General features: G+C 35.0%; 1 protein-coding gene across 2 annotated transcripts; it reads left to right on the top strand.

The window, feature by feature from the left end:
- Positions 1 to 1,645: 1,645 nt before the first annotated feature.
- LOC125667002 (uncharacterized) lies at positions 1,646 to 19,810 on the top strand. Of its 2 annotated transcripts, XM_056146984.1 has the most exons (5): positions 1,646 to 1,701; positions 12,491 to 12,558; positions 12,745 to 13,159; positions 14,636 to 14,802; positions 15,065 to 19,810. In XM_056146984.1, the coding sequence occupies exons 2-5, from the start codon at positions 12,519 to 12,521 to the stop codon at positions 15,772 to 15,774; spliced, it is 1,332 nt and encodes a 443-aa protein (XP_056002959.1). In that variant the 5' UTR covers positions 1,646 to 1,701; positions 12,491 to 12,518; the 3' UTR covers positions 15,775 to 19,810. The 2 variants fall into 2 exon arrangements, with proteins under 2 accessions (XP_056002959.1, XP_048756243.2); XM_048900286.2 differs by lacking the exon at positions 1,646 to 1,701 and having other exon boundaries at positions 12,130 to 12,558.
- Positions 19,811 to 23,157: the final 3,347 nt, after the last annotated feature.

The raw sequence follows: 23,157 nt of genomic DNA, 5'->3' as shown, positions 1-23,157 counted from the left end.
TGCGCAGATTAAAGGAAGTGAAAGCTAGTATACCTACTGAACCCGATTTAAATTAATTAAAACAGTAAAAATTTAAATGGAGCTTTGAATATGACCTGCACAAAATAACCAGGTTTATCCACATTGGATAAACCCCATTATGTACAAGTTTATTGCTTTTCTCTTATCGCAGTAAATTATGAGAATCTACTTAATTATGCGGATTATAAAACATATATTGACTCAGACTAAGTTATATTCGTACATGTCTGATATGTCCCAAAATCGTATATGTTGATATTGGCCACATTATGTAATTCTTTTCGTTTGTCCTGAAGAAGGGACGGGTCGTCCCGAAAATTTTAATCTGGTTGTTCCTGTCGTTGGTCATTTTAGTGCTTTGTATAATTTTTAGTATTTGACCTTGTATCCACGTTGTGGATCCGAGACTTTTAGGTATCGGGTGTTGTTGGAACTTAGTGCTTATATATATATATATATATATATATATATATATATATATATATACAAGATTCTGATGTTAGTGTAATGATTCCGGATATTTGAGATACGACCATGCGGAGTTCTTAATTAGTCACTGTATATATCACGTCATCTCATTTGTGTATAAATACCGAGACTCCGCAGTCGTCTGGGTCATTCGGATAGAAGACCCAGCCAAGTAGAGAGGACGAGATTATATGTACTAATAAAGTATTCATGGTAAACAATTCCTCGCCTGTTCTTACAGTTAGAGAGTGAATTTGGAAGGCCATCAGAAGTCTGGCCTGCCACGAAGAGGTTGATTTCCAATAAAGAGGCTAGCCATAGTTTTTGGTGTCGTCCGCATAGGCTGAACAGACCGTCGTCCAGGCCACTATACTCATTGTCCATCCTGAATAAGACATCCTACAGTGAGTGTAGTGGTTGAAGGACTACCACATATACTGTCCGTCCTGAATAAGGCGTCGTACAGTATATGGGGTAATCCGAGGGCGACTGGACTCTACATTTTGTTAAGTTAGCACTACCTGTTTATCGTTGCTTGCCTTTGATTGATATAGATATTCTCTGTTTGATTATAATTAACCTAGATAAGGTTAGGACATATTTGTATATTTTGGCAGTCCACTATGATCATACCAATTACTTTAAATTAGTTATTGTTGAATACCCCAAACCCTGGAATTGACCAGGTACGATCCCAGAATTTAATGTAAATACGTTACATTAGTACCTTTTTTTTCACATTCAACACGTAAATACAATGATGTCTTTTATTCAAGCAAACGTATGGAATCATCAATATATAGTACAAGTTCGTGGGACGGATTAAGGCTGAAGTAGTTCAAGTTTAGTCAGCATACTGAGCCCTCGTCAGATGTAGGTGGATCGAATTGGAATTTTAGCGTGAACTATCTGTACTGAAGCGCGATAATGACACCACAAAGACATAGATAAATAATTACCGGTAAATTGAAAAATGAGAATCGATATACTAGTAGATAAGAACAATGAATGTGACAAAATCGTTGGAACATATAAAATGTATGCATTTACATTACCTCCTCAGAGTTCTTCGTGATAGAATTCTGAGAAATTATCGAACAATTCCTTTCGTCATACTATAAATACTTGTCAACAGATCACGTTGTAAAGCTTTCGAATCTAATGTGCAAACCAAAAGGGTCTGAAAAGGAAAGCTGCACCGCTTTTTTAAAGGTATTGCTTTTTAAAAACTTTTGTTTTCTTTAATCTTCATCATTATTATCATTATCATCACCAAAATAATAGTGATAATAAATAACACTGGATGAAAACGTTAATTAGTTTCCGCAAAACTGAAATCATATGGAAACCTTAACCTGACATTGAGGTTTCCCGTATGGGCTTCGCAATGCGTACACATTTATAGTGTTTCCGCAAGGTTTTGTCGAGTTTCAGTCTGTGGAAACCTCAAGTTGAGGTGTTCTGCATAGTTAACGCTGTGCATTTACGACTACCTATTTTCCGTCAAGTTTCAATCTGCGGAAACTGTAGGTTATGATTCTTAATGGTTTCAGTAAATGCCGAAACTTAACTAATATTTGGAGCTTTTTAAAGTATCTATATAGCATAAATAACTCGAATGGAACTTTTTAAAAAAATAATAATAATAAAAAAAAAACAACTTTAAAAGGTAAGTGAGAAACATCATTAGAATTCACTCAGTTGAGATGAAATGAGATGCAGAAAACAAAGTATATTCCGTGTGTTGTTACGTTTGACAAGCTAGCATGCCTGTGTACTGTGTACGGATTGTCCGTGTATTTATTCTTAATTGCATGTTAATTGCAAGGTTTTTTTCTCAGTCCTGGGAACAACAGAAAAAATACACAAGGTACACTAGAAGAATACGGTGTTTAAAACGCACTTTGAAAAATTACGCACTTCGAAAAAAGTTTTTAAAGAGCGTTAGATTTGGGACGAAGTCAACACACCTTGGAAAAAAATATCATCGTTCAACGTGCGTCGATATCAACCACATTAAAGCACTTTGCAATACAAAAAAAACCCAACAAATTTTGCACGGCTCGGTCGATTTTTAAAAAAAAGTTTTTCCAAGTGATAGATAATTATCTTGAACCTTTAAGTAATATTTGATGATGACATCACTTCCGGGTCTGAGATTTAGACGTTTGGTGGATTTGGGTAATTATAAGGGCCTAGCACTGCGAAAGCCATTCCCTCACCAGAGGGCGTGTTTCACAAGCTTCACATACACCTCTGTCAACACTTAAAATCACGTGACAATATAATCACATGATATAAACAGTCATTCTCGTTAACAGTTCTGACTACAGGTGATACACCAGACTCTTTTCATAGCCCACTGACACTTACGTACATATTTACCATTTTGCTGTTTGTCTCTCATTTTACAAGTTTTACCGTATTTTTACAGCCCTTCTTACTTTTGATTCCACGTTTACATTTAAATCGCCGCTACGTGAATGTCCTACATTCATATGCATATTACTTCCAAAATTAGGATCTGAAAACGGCGATTTTAAACAATTTACAGTAAGCATCAATTTGATTGCACTTAAAACATTTCATAATATGACTAAATATTTAGTCCAAAACATAAATGTTGGATATTAGAAACTTTTACAAGATTTCTGTAGACAGCCGTTGACAGAGTTGTAGTGCGAGGAGCGGATGTAACTCTGGGTAGAGAATGTGCGAGAGCCATATAATGATTAGATTGCCTGCCCTACCCCGACCGTCCGTCCGATTTCATTTGTCTTGAACAATATTCCTTTCCCATGACTAAGTCTGGCCAATGCTTTATTCATAGATTGGCGATGGGTAGAGGGTGTGCAGTGACTTTGATCTTATTCCCTAAATCAAAGGTCACTGTAGAGAAGCCTATCTGTGTAGAAAAATTGAATGGGGCAGAATACCTCTACACATGGCCAAGTCGGACTCAAACTTTACCTATAGAGTGTCCATGGATGGAGTATGTGCAGTGGTCATAAACCAATTTTCTAGATCAAGTGTCAAAGGCGAATAAACTTCTCTGTGTAAAATCCTTGTCTGGGGCACATTGTCTCTCCCCCTTGGCTTTACCAGGATCAAACGTCACTCATAAACCTTTGCTGAGTACAAAATGTTCCTTTCTGAAAACAAGATTTTAGAACTACCTTGCAGGTATTTTGCTAAAAGCAAGATCCTTTGAGATGGTAACTATTTCAACGACGTCCTCTTTATTAGGTTACCTGGGTCTTTCTTAGGACATATTGCTATCGGTCCCCATCCGACGTTTGTCTTTCGCCGTGCGTTAAATTCCTTTAAAAATCTTCTTCTCTACTCCCGAACATAGAGCAGACCAACTGAGTTTACAATAGCAATGAGGCCCTGAGGGAGCTACGATCACGAATTCAGAATTTATATTCCTAAAGAATCTTCTCACCAAAATGGTGACAGTTTGCTCTGTAGTTTTGGAGAAATAAAAAAATGTAAAATCGTAAACGGGCGGTGCACGACGGTGGACGAAGACCAGCGGCAATAGTTCACCTGAGTGACACAGTTAACCTAAGTGAGGGGACCCATCTGATTGTACATAAAAGAGACTATTGTTGAATTTACAGCATTAATATTTTAAGATATACATTATATTGATTCTAAACCACAATTCATCTTATACTTGTATACTATAAACGCTACTTTTACGTCGTTGAAAAGTGATCAATTCTTAAAGGAAGACAAACAAACAAATTATTCAATTATCAATAGACTTGTGTTTGTTTTTCGATATGATATGTGCTTTAACGATATACGTTGTCCCAAAAAAGTGTTAAGTTACTGCTTTTCAAGATTCTTCCTTGTCATGACCTAAATATTATAGCCTTGGGAAATTTATAGTTTTTTTTGTGGCTCCAAGAATAGAATACTATTGAGTTTATAGTTTTCATATACATACATGTATCAACACTTCACTTCGAGTTACGTCCCTTTGCGGGGTCAGATGAACGTCAGTCGATTTTCTTGTTTACCCTACCACATGTAAGAGGTTACGACTATGAATTATAGCTAATTAAGTTTTGATACAGGTTTATGCATGAGTTGCCCCACTCTGGAGCAGTATTGTGGTTGACTTCAATTGATAGGAAAATTACACATATAGCAAATATGTCAGAGCTACCACTCAGAAAATTGCAAAGGCCAACGTAGGAAAATGCAATTTTTTTTCACTGCAAGATGGCGCACAAGGGACGCAACTTGCACGAAGTTCTCCTCGCCTGATGGTTTATTTGTTTGCTTTACGTCATTGGAAAGTGATCAGATCCCAAAGGAACGACAAACAACAAATTATTTGAGTATCAATACTCTTGCATTTGTATGTAGATATGACAAGTGTTTTAACTGTACATGATTTCCCAAAAAGTGTGGAAATTTCTCTGATTTTTCCAGATTTGAAAGCTTTTTAATTTCTTTATAAGTATGCAGCCATTTTTTGGTGTATTAAAACTCTTATTTCTACTGACCTACATATATGACTTAGGTTTATATAGCTTTGTTTGTAGTGTGTAATTCCTCCTAAACATCATTTAACCTTGAAACAGTGTAATATGTTTTTGTTGATTTTTTATTCTTCATGATCGCAAAAGTAATTAAATATAACAGTAGTATGTTTAATCCACGTCCTTAAGATTTTTCATCTTATAGAGCTACAGATTATCCTTCACGACCCAATATATTGATTTTATATTGTCGAGGGACTCTCGAGGATATTTCACTCATATCGAGACTTCACCTTTGCCGGTGAAGGGCTGTAAAATTTAGGCGTATGCTTGGCGCTTACGGCCTTTGAGCAGGGAGGAATCTTTATCGTGTCACACGTGCTGTGAAACGGGACCTCGGTTCGAAGGACCTCCCCATTTAGTCGCCTCTTACAATAAGCAAGGGGTACTGAGGACCTATTATAACCCGGATCCCCAAAGGGATCAATATATTGAATGTAAACAATATATTGAATGTAAACAGTATGTAGGATATTCTGAATACAAATATGAAAGTCATTTCATCCCATATCCTCGATACATGATTATTGATTCCCATTGATAATCATCTACTTATTACATAGTAAACATAAGTGAAAATATTACGAAATGAACTATCAGATTATAAAAATACTATATTTTATTAATGCATCGTAGAACGATGATTGTCATGTGTCCATATAATATCGAAATCCCTCTAACATCAATGTACATGTATACGTCTTTTTAAGTATCGAGTCAGTTTAGAGACATAAACACCAGATGTAGGTGATACTTAGCAACGAGACATGTGAGTCGCGTGATTTGCTTTTGATCAGATGAAAATCATTTGGATTACATCTTGGGCATTTTCCTGTAAATTTAGTTTGCAGGATTTTCAATAAACGTATCATACTTTACGGTTTTCATATTATACATTTTTGCATTAGATTAAGAGGTTTGAATGATACATGCATCACACGCTGAACAATGGGTCACTGCTATGTGTGGCACTGACAGTTGACCCTTTACTGAGCACATTTATTCATTATCCCATGTTCTAGAATCCAGGTAAGGAAGATACTAGTAATTTGTTACAGGTGGTGCATATTCATGTATACGTTGAGCCAACATAGACCACACGTAGTTTGTCCAATGCTAAAACATGTGTGTTTAGTACATTTAATGCACATTACAAATTGTAAAATAAACTAACATGGACACTGTCGAGAGATGGACGTAGCTAACGAAACATTACAGCAATTTGTAATATACAGGAATATACAAACGTTAAAAAACCTCAAATCAATGTCTATTACATCGAATAATGATGGAAGTATGACATGATCATGTCGACCATGCAGCTAATGCAAACCTTCAGCTAACCGTAAAATCAGCTACCAAAATTTGAAAACATGATGTGCCTTTGTTGAGGTGTTTCGCTTGGGAGAATTTTCAATATACCGCGCAACTCGAACTACATGTGTTTGAAAGTACAAAGTCAGAATAATGTGTTAAATGAAGAATTGTTTTTATGAATACTTATGATATTTTTACTTAAAGGTACTATAAAACATGAAGAAAAATTAGATTGTGCTCATTGTACCCCCCCCCTTAACAAGACTAAAAATACTCCATTTTTTTTAACTTGACGATTTTTTACGAGATGCAAACAGATTGCGATAACGAAAACAACAGACGCGACAGTATCATCATATTATGCGTGTAAAAAGGGAAATCCAAAGATTACACTATTCAAATGGTTTTGTGTAAAAGAAAAGGAGGAAGAGATAAAAGAAAAGAGAAAGAGATAAAAGAAAAGGAGGAAGAGATATGAAAAAGTATCCACTGGGCAGTTAAGACGTTGGACTACAGGAGCAATCATGAATGATCACAATTACATCAGTGCAACTCCTATCGAGGTTCAACAACGGTATGTTCATGCATCTCGGGATCTACAAATGTACTGTGAATATTATATTGCAAGAATACAATCTAATTAAAATTAGATGTTAGATCCGCTCACATACTCGCTACGCTAACATCTAACAACATCCTGTAGAGGGTCACGTCAGAGGTCAAATTTGCATTAAATGCAAAAGTGTCATCGGCATTGAGAATCCTCATTATATACGGTATTTGGTTATTTATTAAAGATGACGATCGATGAAAGAAATAGAGTTGAGCCAACTACTTGTTTAGTTTTTCTAGGTGTTGAATTCGACATCTTATCCATGCAGATGCGATTGCCTCAAGATAAATTGACAGAGTTGGTTAAGATATACACGACTGCATTGGCGCTAAGTAAATTACCTTACGTGACCTGCAATCTATTATTGGGTCATTAAAACTTTGTTTGTCAGTTCGTAGTTGCAGGTCGAGCTTTCATTAGGAGGCTGATAGATGCTACTATTGGAATTAGGAGGCCTAATTTCAAAATTAGGGTATCTACAGTCATGAAGTTAGATTTAGAGATGTGGTTACAATTCCTTAGTCAGTACAATGGAGTTACTATATTTCCTGATAGATTTTGGGTTGCTAATGAAACTATTAATTTTTACACAGATAGTGCTGGTGGTCAGTCAGGTGGTTTTGGTAATTTTTTTTAGGGCAAATGGGCTTTTGGCAGATGGCCGCATCCATGGTCTGAGCTAGGTAGGCTTCAGGATTTGACGTTCTTGTAAATGTTCCCGGTGGCTGCTGCTCTATCAGTTTGGGGGCCAGTACTGGCTAACAAAAGGATATTGTTTCATATTCATAACCAAGCAGTAGTTTATGTCATGAATAAACAAACCTCCAAATCTCCAGATGTCATGGTTTTGGTCACGCGATTTGTGCATCAAACCCTAACATCTAATATCATATTCAGAGCCGAGTATATAGATACAAAATCAAATGCCATAGCAGATTCAATTTCTCGTTGTCAGTGGTCTCGATTTCGGGCATTAGCACCTCGGTCATATCCAGTGGAAGGTGGAAGCCAAGCGCTTACACCACATATATTAGATTTCCGTAATTCCAATTACTGACTAGCATTTGCTTACTTCATATGTACTAACAAACCTCAAGTTTATAGGTAGAAAGAAAATCATTTGGACGTTTGGTTCTTCAATTGTTTACTGGGCTGCACCATCAAACGTCCAGGAGGGAAGCACCTGAACTTGCAACTGAGCAACGTCAGCATACTGTGGTTTGGAACTAGGGGAATGAAATGGGAAGACTTTGACTCCTTGTTTGAACAAAAGTTAAAAACATATCCTCCCCAGACTACCTGGTTGTGCATCTGGATCCCAATGGATGTAGGAATTGTTCCTGCATTGGAACTTTTCCATTCCATCAAATGTTCGTTCTTAAGATGCAAATTGTTAACCCCCAACTTGACAATCATATGGTCTGACATGCTACCACGTTTGTATTGGTACAATGCCAAAGATGCATCTAAGGTCGAGGCCGTCCGTAAGAATGTTAACTACAAGGTAAACAGTTTTTAAAACAAGAGGGGGCCTGGTAATTCGATACCCTTCAATCACATTTGCCGACAAACAGCTGTTCAGGTACGATGGAACCCATCTTAATGAGTTGGGTAACTCAGTATTCCTCAACAATCTACAAGGGGGACTGGAAACCTTTCTGCTGTCTAAGTAGGACATCAAGATCTATCCCGATGAAATATAGATTTGTTACCTCTTCCTCATGGCTTAAACTATATTTCTTCTCCTAAAAGTTGGGATTTCAAATTAGCTTATTATCAAACTGATTATCATGGTTATAGCTGATAACGCTTGGTGGCGGGTGTGCTTATATAGACAAGCCCATTTGGCGGAATTCGGGGATTACCATAAATGAGCATTTCTCTTATGTCTGGCTCAAAACTCTGGATAACCTATCCTCAGTACTGGGGAGGATTTGGGGCCACCTTGGTGGTACCTGAGGGACCGACTTGATCCTTGCTGTACCAAGGCCAAGTTTTGGGGTTTACCCCTGGGGGTCTTAACCAAAGTGTTCACCGGGGGAAACAGGATAGAGTGAGGGCTCGAGTGAGAACTGAAATTCCTCATTGTATGTGGCGTTCACTCTTGAAAGGGGGTACCAAGAGGTCTGTTCCCATCACAGTTACCTGTGGGGGTGCTTTGCGCCAGTGTCAAAGGGAGGTAATCCCTGGGTGCTAAGTGATTCCCCGGGTTGGCCGCAGGGGTAGATTTTAATTGTAAATGGATTGTGCCAAACACCTGCCACCAAATGTTACAGTTTGTCAATATTTTTCAAATTTTTCTCTTTCTCATCCATTCTGCATCATGGATTAATTAAAATTAGATGGTAGATCTGCTCACATACTCGCTACGCAAACATCCAACAACATCCCGTAGAGGGCCACGTCAGAGGTCAAATTTGCATTGAAAATTAACCAATCGCTAGAAACGCAGAAGTGTCATCGGCATTGCGAATCCCCATTATATACGGTAGTTGGTTATTTATTAAAGATGGCGACAGATGAAAGAAATGGAAGCGATTAAAACTGCTTTGAAGATATTTGATCTCGAGGGTTTGAAAAATGAACAAGAACAAATACTTAAATGTCTTCTTTATTGAAGTATGCATGAAAAGATCCCCCGATGTCACAATAGTTTAAAATTTATACAAAACACACGATAAATCAGTCACGATCGTGGGTGCCGCCATTTTTCCCCCTTCCTTACCTAAACAATGTATGGAACTTTGCGATAATACCCTATCAATATGAAGCGGGAAATTTTATTGGCTGTTGCAAATTTGACCTCTGACATGACCCTCTATGGGATGTTGTTAGATGTTTGTGTAGCGAGTATGCGATTAATTTCAATTAGATTGGTACTTATCAAGTTGAATCATTTAATATGTTCTCTTTTGTTGATATAAAAAATGGACGTTGTAATATTACATTGTCGATATATTGACACAGCTTTTGTGAATTTACGCATACTACACAATCTTCTAAATGAATAGAATTCCCTTTATCTGTTAATCTAGAAGTACACAAGAAGTAGAAAGCATGCATTCATTTTACTTTGATGCTTATTCCTATTATGCACCTGGTCCCACCTCTGGTATATCTAGGAAACCGTGTTTGCCGAACTCTCGATTTTGTATTGCTTATAGGCTTTATAAGATTGATTGCTATTCTTTATATTCACCTTTCATGTAAAGGAGTACTTCTATATATGCATATCATATTCATGTCAGAAGTGCATTTCTAATACTCTGAAGTTCATGTTTGATATCGATCTTCCAGAGATGAAACAGACAGAGACCTTGTAATTTCAGTTGATGCTGGATGGTATAAAAGGGGGATTGGAATGACACTTAATAGTTTATCAGGTTAGTTACGAGAAAATTGGTAATACAAGGATTTTATTTTTCTTGTTATAAGGACTATCATTCATAACGATCCTTATACATGGTTGGTGTATTATACATTTTTTGTATAATTGTCTCACATGAGCTGAAAGTTCAAGTGAGTTTTTCTGATCCCTTGGCGTCCGACGTCCGTCTGTCCATAAACTTTAAACATTTCAACTTCTTCTCCAGACGCACAGGGATAATTTCAGCCACACGTGCCACAAAGTCATGATTGGGTAAAAGGATTCAAGTTTGACATTATTATTATTATCATCATTTTATTCATTTATAAAGCGCAAAATTACAAATAGTTTCTATGCGCTGTACAATGTTTGTGCTAATAATCAATGATAATATACAAATAAAAGACCTGCAAGAGCTATAAAGCAAATGATAAAACAATAGAAAGAATTTAAATAAAACATGGTAGTAAAATGTGTGTATTCAGGTTTGCTCAAATCATGGCCCTTGGGGATAGAAGAGGGTCACATGCCTATAATTTGTGAACTCAATCAGCTACAAATTTTTATATTCATTTCCCCCAGGTCATTGTTCCACGAGAGGTCCTCTGTGTGGCAAAGAATGTCATACACTGTGAGAAAAAAAAACCCTGCGTAGCATACAACTTGTATTGGAATTGATCAACAAGGATCCAAAAGATCATAAGTGTTCAAAGAACAAGAAGGGGAGTTCAAAGGCCATGGATATTGGGATGGTCCAATCATTAGATTATAGTAAAGGAGTAGCCATTGGTGGAATTATTGGAGATACGGATACCACCACAATAGCAAGAATGCTGATATCAAAAGCTGTCAGATAAAACAATTTTGATGAACTGTATACAAACTTATTTCATACCTTGGAAAAAAGAACATTCATCTCTGACTTTGTTATCAGTATATAAAAAAAATGGTTCAGTTAATCCACAGCTCAGGGAAATAGAAATACTTCTCAAATCCAAGATGATCTCTCAGCAATACCATACCACATATTTAGAGATCACTAACATTGTTTTTCAAGATGATGCAAGTTCATCGACAATCTTATATGATTATGCATAGGGAAATGTTTTTCATTGATATCAATTACTGTGCAGATGGTTATGTAAGAATTTGAAAGTTGATATCTGCAGTCACTTGGTCATTCTATATAATTACTTTGGAAATACTTTTTTGAATTGGAAAAAAAAAGAATGAATCAATTTTTTATTTTGTTTGAAAGTTTTGTTTGATACAATGAAAATTAGAGATGTGACATTTCTGCAGAGGGAAATCGGATTTTTTACTACTCGGTGCAATACCTCTTTCATTGTTAAATATGTAAAATAAAGTGAATTGTTTTCCATTTTAAAACTGCTTTCAATTTATCATTTTCGCCATTTTGTGTGGCAATAGCATGGGTCACCAGACATAATAGTTGGTTCTTTAGCCTTATGATTCACATTGGTTTTAACTTTATTATTCATGGAGCTGGTCTTTATGATTAAAAATTGTCTACGCCTCTGAGGCAATGTACACAGTATTTCAGCTAAATTTGAAATTAATGAGGTAAAACATGAATTTAAAATTGAAATAGTAATATGTTTTAAACAACATATTTTTGGATAGTCAAAGCATCGAGAAAAATTGAATCAGAAGAAATTTGAACTGATATATCTTTAGAAGTGGAGAAACAGGTTTAACCCATAAACTGACTTTTAATTATATTTGATAAATTTCACAAACTGAATATACAAGTATCCTTTAAAAACGGCAACTATTTTTACTTGGGGTTTACATAGTCATTAAATGCTATTTGTGATTAACATTGAATGACAGTATTCAACATTCCAATTTTTCTTATCAAAATCAACCAAAACTGAAAACAATTTTAAACTTTTGACTGAAATTGATTTTAAATATGCCACATAAATTTTTTTGACATTTTTGACCAAATTGTTGTGAATTATCTCCCTTGTATAAAGAAAAATATAACTAGAAAGCTACATATGCATTTGGGGCTAAAATGATCAATCGAGTATATTCTAATAATTATAGAAAATCAATTATATCAGAGGTCAGTGGTGAAATGTTTTACGTAAAATGTACCGTATGTTCTCTTTTTTCTCGAAGCACAACGACAAGAAAACTACATTTCAACATGGCTGATGGAAACGCAACTCTTTTTCAGAATTGCACTGGTGAGGAATTCGTGCAATGAATAATTTTTTAAATAAGTAATTCGTAAAATGAATAAATTTTAGAATCAGTAATTCATAAATTATATAATATGAAAAAAATTTCAAATCAGTAATTTGAAACATGAAATGATGCTTATTATCAATTATTAAATAAAAATTATTAAATTTATGATGCTATTTTTGTAGATTTGGGGAATGCTGACTATGATGAAATTATTCTTCTATCTGAAATCGTTGGTGGTACATGCGCCGTATCGTTCATAGTGGCTGGAATCATATACTGCTGTCATAACCATTCGTATGCCTCTACTTTGAAAGAAGGAGAACTTCATTGTTTACTGGAAATCATATCAATTATTGCATTTGTTTACGACCTTTCTTCGGATGTATTTTTGAGCTTACAGTACTATAAAGAAAGGAACTCTACATATTTCGTGCTGACGATGATATTTATCATTGCACCTGTATTCTTCAGTTACATTGCTATAGTTGCTTTGGTTTCAAGCATGTCTGTCAAAATGTCGAAAACTGAGTGGTGTGGATCAATGATGGCCGCAGTTGCATTTGGACCCGTTGGTGCTATTTTTGGACATTTATTTGTGTAAGAATGCATAATATCTTAAAAATGAATCTTCATTCATATAAATAATAGGTCATATCCTGAAGGCATATACATGTAAATATGGGTAATCCGCAATTATGCTCGTCCTTTTCCTGAACATAAGTTCCCTTTAGAATTAATCTAGCAACAAAGTCATAGATAAATTCCCAAACAGATGAGAATTACTTTTCGATCCTGATCTAAGTATATCACAAAATGAACTTTTATAGATCTTCAGACCTGGAGTTGGACCGCAGAATACTTCAACAACCCACCTATTAGTAAATGTTTTAGCGAATGAAACCTTCTCACAGGTGATCATTCGTTTACAGTGCATGTTAACTAAATGTTTAACGATGCACGAATCATTCAATTGTCATCAGGTCAAGTCATCGACTTGACGCTAGAGTGATAGGGGCATATATTGCTCTACAAAACTTACAGGATATTTGATTACAGATAATTCTTCTGTTATAATCCTTGAATACAGATTGATGCTTCTTTGATTATTATCTCTGAATACATATAATTATTCCGTTATTATCCTTGAATACATATTGATGCTTCTTTGATTATTATCTCTGAATACAGATAATTCTTCTGTTGTTATTCTTGAATACAGATTGATGCTTCTTTTATTATCATCTCTGAATACAGATAACTCTTCTGTTATTATCCTTGAATACAGATTGATGCTTCTTTTATTATTATCTCTGAATACAGATAATTCTTCTGTTATTATCCTTGAATACAGATTGATGCTTCTTTGATTATTATCTCTGAATACAGATAATTCTTCTGTTATTATCCTTGAATACAGATTGATACTTCTTTGATTATTATCTCTGAATACAGATAGTTCTTCTGTTATTATCCTTGAATGTAGAAAAGTCAGCATGTTTGTTGCATTTTTAATTTTATGATTTATAGCGGAGTTATTTTCAAAATCATTAGCATTTAAACATTTCAATGCAGAAATTGCTAAAGGGATATACATGTAGCAAAGGAAACCTTTGACTTTGAATAGACAGCATACACCATGGATACTAATAATTCTTGTTGTTAACAATATCACAATTGTCTTTAGGTGCAGAAGTAATAGTCGCAAAAACAGCAACAATAGTATTAGTGATACTAATAATATTAGAAGTAGTAGCACTGATGATAACGGTAAAAAAAAAAAGTAGCAGCAGTTTTAGTGGTAGTAGAAGTAGTACTAGTGGATAAAGGAGTAGGAGTAGTAATAGTAGTAGTACAATTTTTAGTCTTAGCAGTAGTAGTAGTTGTTGTTGTCGTTGTTGTACATGATGTTGTAGTAGTAGTATTGATAGTAGTATTAGTAGTTGTTGTTGTATATGTAGATGTAGTAGTAGTAGTTGTTGTTGTTGTAGTAATTTTAGTTGTCATTGTTGTTGATGTTTAGTAGTAGTGTGGTGCCGTTATGATGATAATAAGAACTATTATCATTTTTATAAGGCTAATCTACAGTCTTGGATGTGGACCAGGTAAACGTATACCTATAAAATTTTCACCTGCCGTTCACGGTATGTTGGAAGTGAATTTTGAGGCAATACCACAACTTTTACTCCAAATCTACATCAACGTGAATACATTGGCATGTGATCAGAATGACATCAAAACAAGTAAGTATGTATATAACGGTTAAACAGTCTTGGTTCTATAACGTAAAGCTGATTCAAGCTACCTTGAAATGATGAAACACATTTTTATGGACTAAGGAAACAATGAAAGAAAACTGATAGATCTATGATCAAGTGAATATGTCATGTGAACACAGAATGGAAGCAAGAATGAATGTATATCATGTTGATTTAGATATTGATAACAACATCCACCCACTGTCATGTCACCTGTATTCAGAGTTTGAACTCAATTGTGTTTCAGGGCTCCTTCGATACGTTGCAGTTGGTGGGTCAGCCTTTGACATCATTGTAGCAATGTATGTCTACAAAAATCATATTGCGGAACGGTCATCACCCAATGACGAAATTGAATTTAAAGTAAAGTTTATGTCATTTTTGAAGAAATTATTTTTAATTGGAGCAAGATTGGTCATTTTCGCACTTTTCTTATCAGAGTTCACAGATTGGTTTTACATGTTTGCGGGGTATAGGTTTTTAGTTTGTGCCATCTTGTCTTTTGTCAAACTTTGTTTTAGAATAGAAACACAAGCGGAGGAGAAAATGTCATTTATAAAACGTTTTGTGCTATCAATCATCGATGCATTCTTGAATTTGTTCATTGTTGTGAGATTTTCGGATTACAAAGGCAGTTATTTGCCATTAAAACGTGTATCGTATGTATTTATCTATTGTGAGAATATTTTTCTTTTCGCGATTTGGATAATCTTCACAAAATACGACCACACGTGGTACTACTGGCCGAGTATTGGAATAATCACAGCTTTCACTGTGTGCAATATTCTATGTGAACTATTTCATTTCAAGTATAAGCTTGTTAACAGAGTGAGTGACATACATATACACCAGTACTCCCTCGATATATTGCCCCCTCCCCCCACCATAATGCCACCCCACGTGTTGCCTGAACATCTCAAGGAACAGATTCCCTCTAATGTTAATACCCCGTTATAATGCCAACCACACATAATGCGATATGCCACTGATTTTCACAAACAAATGGTCAAATTTTATAGGGGTTACCCTCCATAATAATGCCAATTACCTACCACCCATCTGTAATCACACCTGTACTTTGATAGCGGTGTGGTGTGAAGTGTGACAGTTTGGACAAGGTATGCAGGTGGTAAGGTTAATTAGTAATAATTCTGAATTAAATTCAAGATCATGTAAATGTTTTTAAAGAATGATCTCCAAATAACTTTCTGGTATTGAAATTCTTTTGACTGCTCATTAAATTGTCCGTAATAGTAAATTTGTTATATTGCCACTCCTGCTTTATTGTCCAAATTCCTCTTGAACAAAAGTTGGCAATATACTGAAGGAGCACTGTATATCTTAATCAGTCAATGAAGCAGTAGGTCACCATACAAACCACGCTACATGTTATTACTACATCAAACGAATTGTTCTATCCTTGACTAGATTCAGTCCATACCACAACTAAACCGACGTTCAGTATAACCTTCTCAAGGCCAGACGTTCCGTTATCAAACACATTTGTCGTTCTCATTTAAACCCGTTCATTCTCGTTCCTGTAAGATCATTCCGAACTCACATAGTGTCATTGAGCCATGTTTATTTATTGAGATAGGAAGAAACTATAGCCTTCGATTTCTAACAACATTTCAATACCCTGCAAAGGTTCTCTTTAAAAATTAAGATCTGTGAACTTCTATAAAAAATCATCAGCTGTTTTACATTTTGCTACCCATTAACTTGCCTTACTTGAAAACCCTCTCCGAAACTTAATGCGTTTAGATAAAAGTTTTATATACAAAAACAAACAATGTATCATATACAATATTTTCAATTTGAAATGCTGAATTCTTTCTCACATATCAAAATTTGATATTTTAATTTGAAGTGTAGATCGATCCGCCTATAGAAATTGATTGCTATTCATCTGATACTTACGTAAAAAAAAAATATTTTCGGAAAATTAAACTAAATTCATGAACCAAATGAGATCAAAATAGGGAGGCAATATTACACCTGGTTGATTTCCAAAATGCTTATACTACAATTTAAGACAAATCAAAACGTAAATAAATCAATATCTTTCATACACTACCACACGCATTAACTGAGCCTTATTTCATGTTCTGAACATTTTTATTTTCCGAAATATGCTTTTTTCACATCAATAAATCATGGTATGCGCTTGTATGCAAATTCAAGCAGCTTAAAGCTACAGACTGTACAACTATACGATATTGAATGGCGTCATTAAGCAATAATATTAAGACACTATTAAAAATGTTCTCAATTGTCGTTTTTGTCCAGTTTATTTTCAGTAGGTTGTCATATTACGAATGCAAGTTGAAAGCGGCACATATAGATAATTGCTTTACTGAAAAAATGACTATATTATATTTTGAGAGTAGATTTATTTAAGGCATTGCACGGTTTGTTTTCTTATCTCTCTTGGTGGTTGTACGTTATAACTGCTGTCAGAAACTAATCTACTTTATATTTGTATCAACTCAACGGAATATATATATATATATATATATATATATATATCTACAACCGCCTCGGCATCAGGTGTGAATGTCACGGATCCTCGGAGATGACCTTAAAAACCCATACATTTCTCGTGTCACAGTAGGTGTAGTACGCTAAAGAACCCTTACTGCTCAATGGCCGTAAGCGCAGAGGCCTAAATTTGAAGCCCTTCGCCGGTTTTGATGACATCTCCATATGAGTGAGAATTCTCGAGAGAGACGTTAAACAATATACAATCAATCAATTTTACATACATAAAGAGAGAAAGGGAGAGATAAAGTCGTGACATTATCGGTATAATGATGACAATATTAGCAATGACTTGAGAAAAATTTATCATGAAACGGGCTTTGCATGAATTACTTATAAAAGAGATTTTCATGTGAACTTAAAATATATCCATCGTCATGTGAATTATAAATAGCCATGGATCAAAGTGGAAAAACTATATTTGTATTTCATACTGTTATCCGTACAGAGAACAACTTACCGAAGATTGCTAAAAATAGTCCAAAACACAAAATAAAGGTTTACAAACAAAACGGGGGAAATCAGCAAATAGTAAAACATTGTCCTATCATTCCACCAATCTGTCCTGATTTCCCCCATAAATAATTTACCCAAAAATAAATACTGCTGACTAGTTTTAACAGGGGAAAATCAGCAGATATAAAACATCTAATTACACAGGATTTCAACACATCTGTCTTGATTTTCCCCAAAAATGATTATCACAAATAACAGTACTACCGACTAGAAATAACAATACTACCGACTAGAAATAACAATACTACCGACTAGAAATAACAATACTACCGACTAGAAATAACAACTACTACTGCCCACAAATAACAACTACTACTGCCTAGTTGAAACATAAACTTGGAACGCTTGTTCCAAAGCGTTAAAAAGCAAAAAGATGGCGAACATTAAGACCAAATATATAGATGGAATTTAAGACAGGGAGGTGGCGGACCATCCTCGTGTGAATTACCAAAAGCCATGGTTCAAAGTGGAAAATCTATATTAATTTCCACTTCGTATAGTTTAATTCAATCAATAACTAAAGAAAATGTGTATGTTGTCACCTGCTTTTAAAGATGTCAGACTTACAAAAACAGAAGTACATGTCAACATCAGAAAACCCTACCTTTTCGAAAACAGAATAATAAAAATCACATACAGGGAAGAACCTGTTTAAATGACAAATTGTTAATGTCAACAGTTTCAAAAAGAGCTATTTTATAATATATTATATTATATTTGGATATCATGGGAATCATAGGCATACAATAGAAAATGGGAGTTATCGTCCTTTATCATACATGTAGATAGTTGATTCTCTATGGAAAATATAAACTTTTTCATTATCAATACTTCACCATGTTTTACTTTCATCTAGTGAATAGAATTCCTCTAAAAGATAAGCATGATTTGGTCTACGTGTTGAGATTGCATGCGTTTGGGCAACACTTCAACGTCACCAACGTCACTTGCCATTTTGTAAATACTGATCGACCTAACAACCTTTAAATTCACTTCCTTTTTAATTTGCCTCCTTTGCAAAGTGGTTAGGTCATATATGCCATTTTGTATATGTTGTTTCACCATCATGGCTTTTGTTATTTATTATGTTATTTTTTTTTATTTTCGTAACAGTCTGACTGCATCATTGCAGATGTGACGTTAGTGTGTCTATCGTATTTGAATCACATATTGGTCAATCTAATTAAATTCAGATCCTAAGATTCGCTCACAATCGCTACAATAGGCAGAGTATACGGCGCGGATCTAAGATATCTGATTTTAAATAGATTGCATATTGGTTGACCTTTATTTTACTATCAACCTTTACGTCACATCACACTGTCTGTGTGATCTGTCGTCACAAATGGATGCATAACTTGTGTATATTTAAGACCTTGACCTACGTAAACATGCACCATGTTATGTAATATTGTGCTTGCTAAGAATTTGATACATTTATTATGTACTAAATTATCATTCTTTATATAATCTTGTATATTCTTGTATTAAAGGACTATCAGATAAAGGAATTTTTAACACATGTTGATTTTACCACCTCATTCTATGATGTAGCGAAATTAGCACATTAAGACGTAAATCACATTGTCATATACCGATTTCAAAATGACAAAAACACTATAGCGATGAGTTATTAAGATAAAGAGATGTGCTTGTAATTTGATTTGGAATATAGATATGATCTAGATTTTATGTTATCAAGAAACTCCTATTTCAAATATACATATTACATTTCAGTTACTTAGTAACATCTAATGTGTAGAATGTGTTATATCAATTATTTTGAAAGCTGATTTTTCTTCTGGTTTTTTGTTTTTGGTCTAAGTTGGAAGGAGAACTGACAAATATGCTGCTATATATAAACTTCTATAACACAAATGTACTATGTACGGAATCTTGAGTAACATTTTTCTCTTCAATATACATGAATATTGCTTGTTGTTGTTGTTTTGATTTCCTTGTTTGACTGGCGTTTTAATTTTAAAAAAAATCATTCCATTTCATTGTTTTAATTTTTATTAGCCCTAGAGACCCAAGTTCTAGTTAACAACTAATCATCATCCCAAATCAAGAGTTTGTGATAAATCAAATTCATAAACCTTTCAAACCTTTCATAAGGCAGGCGGGAAAATGTCATCTTTGGCCACTTGCACGACTGGATCAATGTGATATAGGCTTAAGCTCAAATATTTCAAATGAATTGCATTCCTTTAGGAAATGGGTTAGTGGGATTCAGTATTGAGTTTAACTCTGAACTTGGAATAGGACAAGTTTAATTGAGATGGATAAATTCTAGGATGAGTTAAATCGGATGAATCTTTTGGAGAAGCTTCTTAGAAAGGAGGATACCATCGACAGCCCATTCTTTTACATACTTTGATGAATATTTTGACAGATTTCTCTAAATAAACGATTTAAGTGTAATGGAATTATTGAATGACATTGGGGAGTGTTTGGAAAATGGGAAAATAACCAACAGAGATCAATGAAAGGCGAAGATAACGAACAGTTATCAATCTCATGACTCCTAATGCAAAATAGAGACTTGGGCAAACATGGACCCATAAAAATAACAGAGGTGGGATCAGGTGCCTAGGAGGAGTAAGCATCCCCTGTCGACTGATCACACCCAACGTGATCCCTATATCTTGATCAGGTAAACGGAGTTATCCGTAGTCAAAATCAGTGTACCAAGAACTCCGTTTACCTGATCAAGATATAGGGCTTACGGCGGTTGTGACCGGTCGATAGGAGATGCTTACTCCTCCTGGGCACCTGATCCCAACTCTGGTATATCCAGTGATGCGTGTTTGCCCAACTCTCTGTTTTGTATTGCTTATAGGAGTTATCTTTGCCTTTCATATGAATATTTGCGTTTTCCAATTTTGTTGAAAAGGCAACTGTTTATGATGTCAAAAAATCTAGACTTTGATTTATCACGAGAAATGGTTGTGTAAAGTGTTGAAAATTCATAGGTGCAAGTGGCCAAAGATGACATATAGGAGTTATGAGATTGATCACTGTTCGTCATCTTCACCTTTCATTCATTTGACCCATTGACTGGGACATTAAAAGTGTCTAAAACTGAAGCATGATTTTTGAAGAATTTCGTCGTTTGAAAGGGCAATTGGAGTGTAAGTACGATTACCAAATGTGTAATAAAGTTAGCTTAAAATACAGTTGTAATAATGGCCCTTACAAACAAGAACAATGTTGTTACAGACTTGAACCAAAACATATTCCTCATGTAACCTATGTAATTCTTTTATCACTTCTGGTTTACTAAACACAGAAGGCTAGACGGTACGTGTTTTTGTTTGGACAGAACTCATAATAGAGATGAAGTTCTGTCGCCAATTAAAAGACCGAGGTTCTCTGTATTTAGGACCTTTTAGAATAAGTGATTTGGGGTCCTCATTTTCAACTCTATTAACATCACCAGTAATGACATGTCTAGTTGGACTATAGTTGAAAGAAGATGAAGATGAACAACACGTATGTGGATTAAGCATAAGATGGTTTACCGGTATATCTAGGCACTGCAACGTGCAAAATGGAAATATATATCACAAAAAGATTGATAAGAATTTTTTAGCAAAAATTGTTTTCTTACATAATAAAAGGTATAATGAATATAGAATAAAAATAATAATCAAATATTGAACCACTTCATCAGAAAATCCTTTGAGATTTAATATACATGTGCATAGCCTAAATTTATGTAGGTTTTTCGTAGATTTCGGAGATGCATATCTACCTACCAAAAAGCATTTCTGAACTATTTTGCTATAGTATAATTGCATGAAATATTATGCATAATAACACCCTAAAATTAAACTTTGTTGACTCTCATGTTATGTCATCAAGTTAATGACCAAAAGGAACAAAACTACATGTATTAAGTTTTAAGTAGAAATCTCAATAGACCTGACGCCTCCTATCTACCATCCGCAGACCTTCCCAATGATATGTAGACACCTTTGACTCCCTTCTTTTTAAATGATGGATTTGACTGAAAAATTGTTGTTGGAGTTTACTGAAAATTCATATAGCAACCCAACAGTTCTTGCTCAACCAGATAAAACACCCTCTGGCACGACCCAGCCCAAAATGATCCAGTGTGCTTTCAAAGAAAAATAACAATTCAATAATTTATTCATCCATAATACGGTGGCGGATTTAAGGAGTGTGTGTATGCCCCCTTTTCTTGAAAAAGCATAACATAATATGCATTTTTATATATCATACCAATTTATCTATTAACCATCAGCTCTGCTATGATATATATTCAAGAATAAATCGACGATTCACAAATTCACATTCATACAGTCATCGACATATCACACGTCGCTCATTTCCACTAGTGCTCCCTCCACCTATCCACTAGTGCTCCCTCCACCTTTCCACTAGTGCTCCCTCCACCTTTCCACTAGTGCTCCGTCCACCTTTCCACTAGTGCTCCCTCCACCTCTCCACTAGTGCTCCCTCCACCTCTCCACTAGTGCTCCCTCCACCTTTCCACTAGTGCTCCGTCCACCTTTCCACTAGTGCTCTCTCCACCTCTCCACTAGTGCTCCCTCCACCTCTCCACTAGTGCTCCCTCCACCTTTCCACTAGTGCTCCCTCCACCTTTCCACGGATTCTCAAAAATTCAAAACAACAAACAATTAGATTTTCAATAGACAGATTTTATGTCTTGTCTCAGTGAGTATTAATTGGTATACAAGTACATAGAATAATAATAGAATTCAGTTTCGTTCCCGATTCTTTCATATTTTACAATGTAATCTATAAACCTCTTTACCTGTCATTTTACTCAGAAATACAGAACAAAAATGATTACGTCAGAGAAACCCCAGTCCTTAATTGGCACTCATTATACACCTCTTTCATAATTCATGGATCCATCCTTAATTTGGTGTGCATAAAGTATCAGTATTATTCAAGAGCAGTACGTCATGCAACATTACAAAAAATGTAATATATGTTTCCTTCATTTATCAGAACGCATATGAATTCAAAATTTCAACCGATGTGTTCCTTTGTCCGGAATCTCCAACACTTGAGAATATCGCATGAATTAAATATATTTCAGCTTCTGATAGACGGAGAATGTGGTGCATCCTGAAATAATGAACATGTAATAGATATATCCTCATAATAATTGACATATTTTTGTGTTTACATGAAAAGTAGGTTGTGACGTATTTTTGTGTTTACGCACTAGTAAACATGAAAAGTAGACATGTCCAATAAAATTTGTATGGAAGCTAGAAACATAAA

This window comes from Ostrea edulis, chromosome 8, assembly GCF_947568905.1.
Source record: "Ostrea edulis chromosome 8, xbOstEdul1.1, whole genome shotgun sequence".
Taxonomy (NCBI): Eukaryota; Metazoa; Mollusca; class Bivalvia; order Ostreida; family Ostreidae; genus Ostrea; species Ostrea edulis.
The sequence above is the reverse complement of the archived record's forward strand: the minus strand, read 5'-3'. Positions and strand labels throughout refer to the sequence as shown.

Coding starts and splice junctions, on each gene's coding strand:
- LOC125667002 (XM_048900286.2), top strand. CDS start 12,384: ATGATCAATCGAGTATATTCTAATAATTATAGAAAATCAATTATATCA. Junction 12,559..12,744: donor TCTTTTTCAGAATTGCACTG/GTGAGGAATTCG, acceptor CTATTTTTGTAG/ATTTGGGGAATGCTGACTAT. Junction 14,803..15,064: donor TCAGAATGACATCAAAACAA/GTAAGTATGTAT, acceptor ATTGTGTTTCAG/GGCTCCTTCGATACGTTGCA.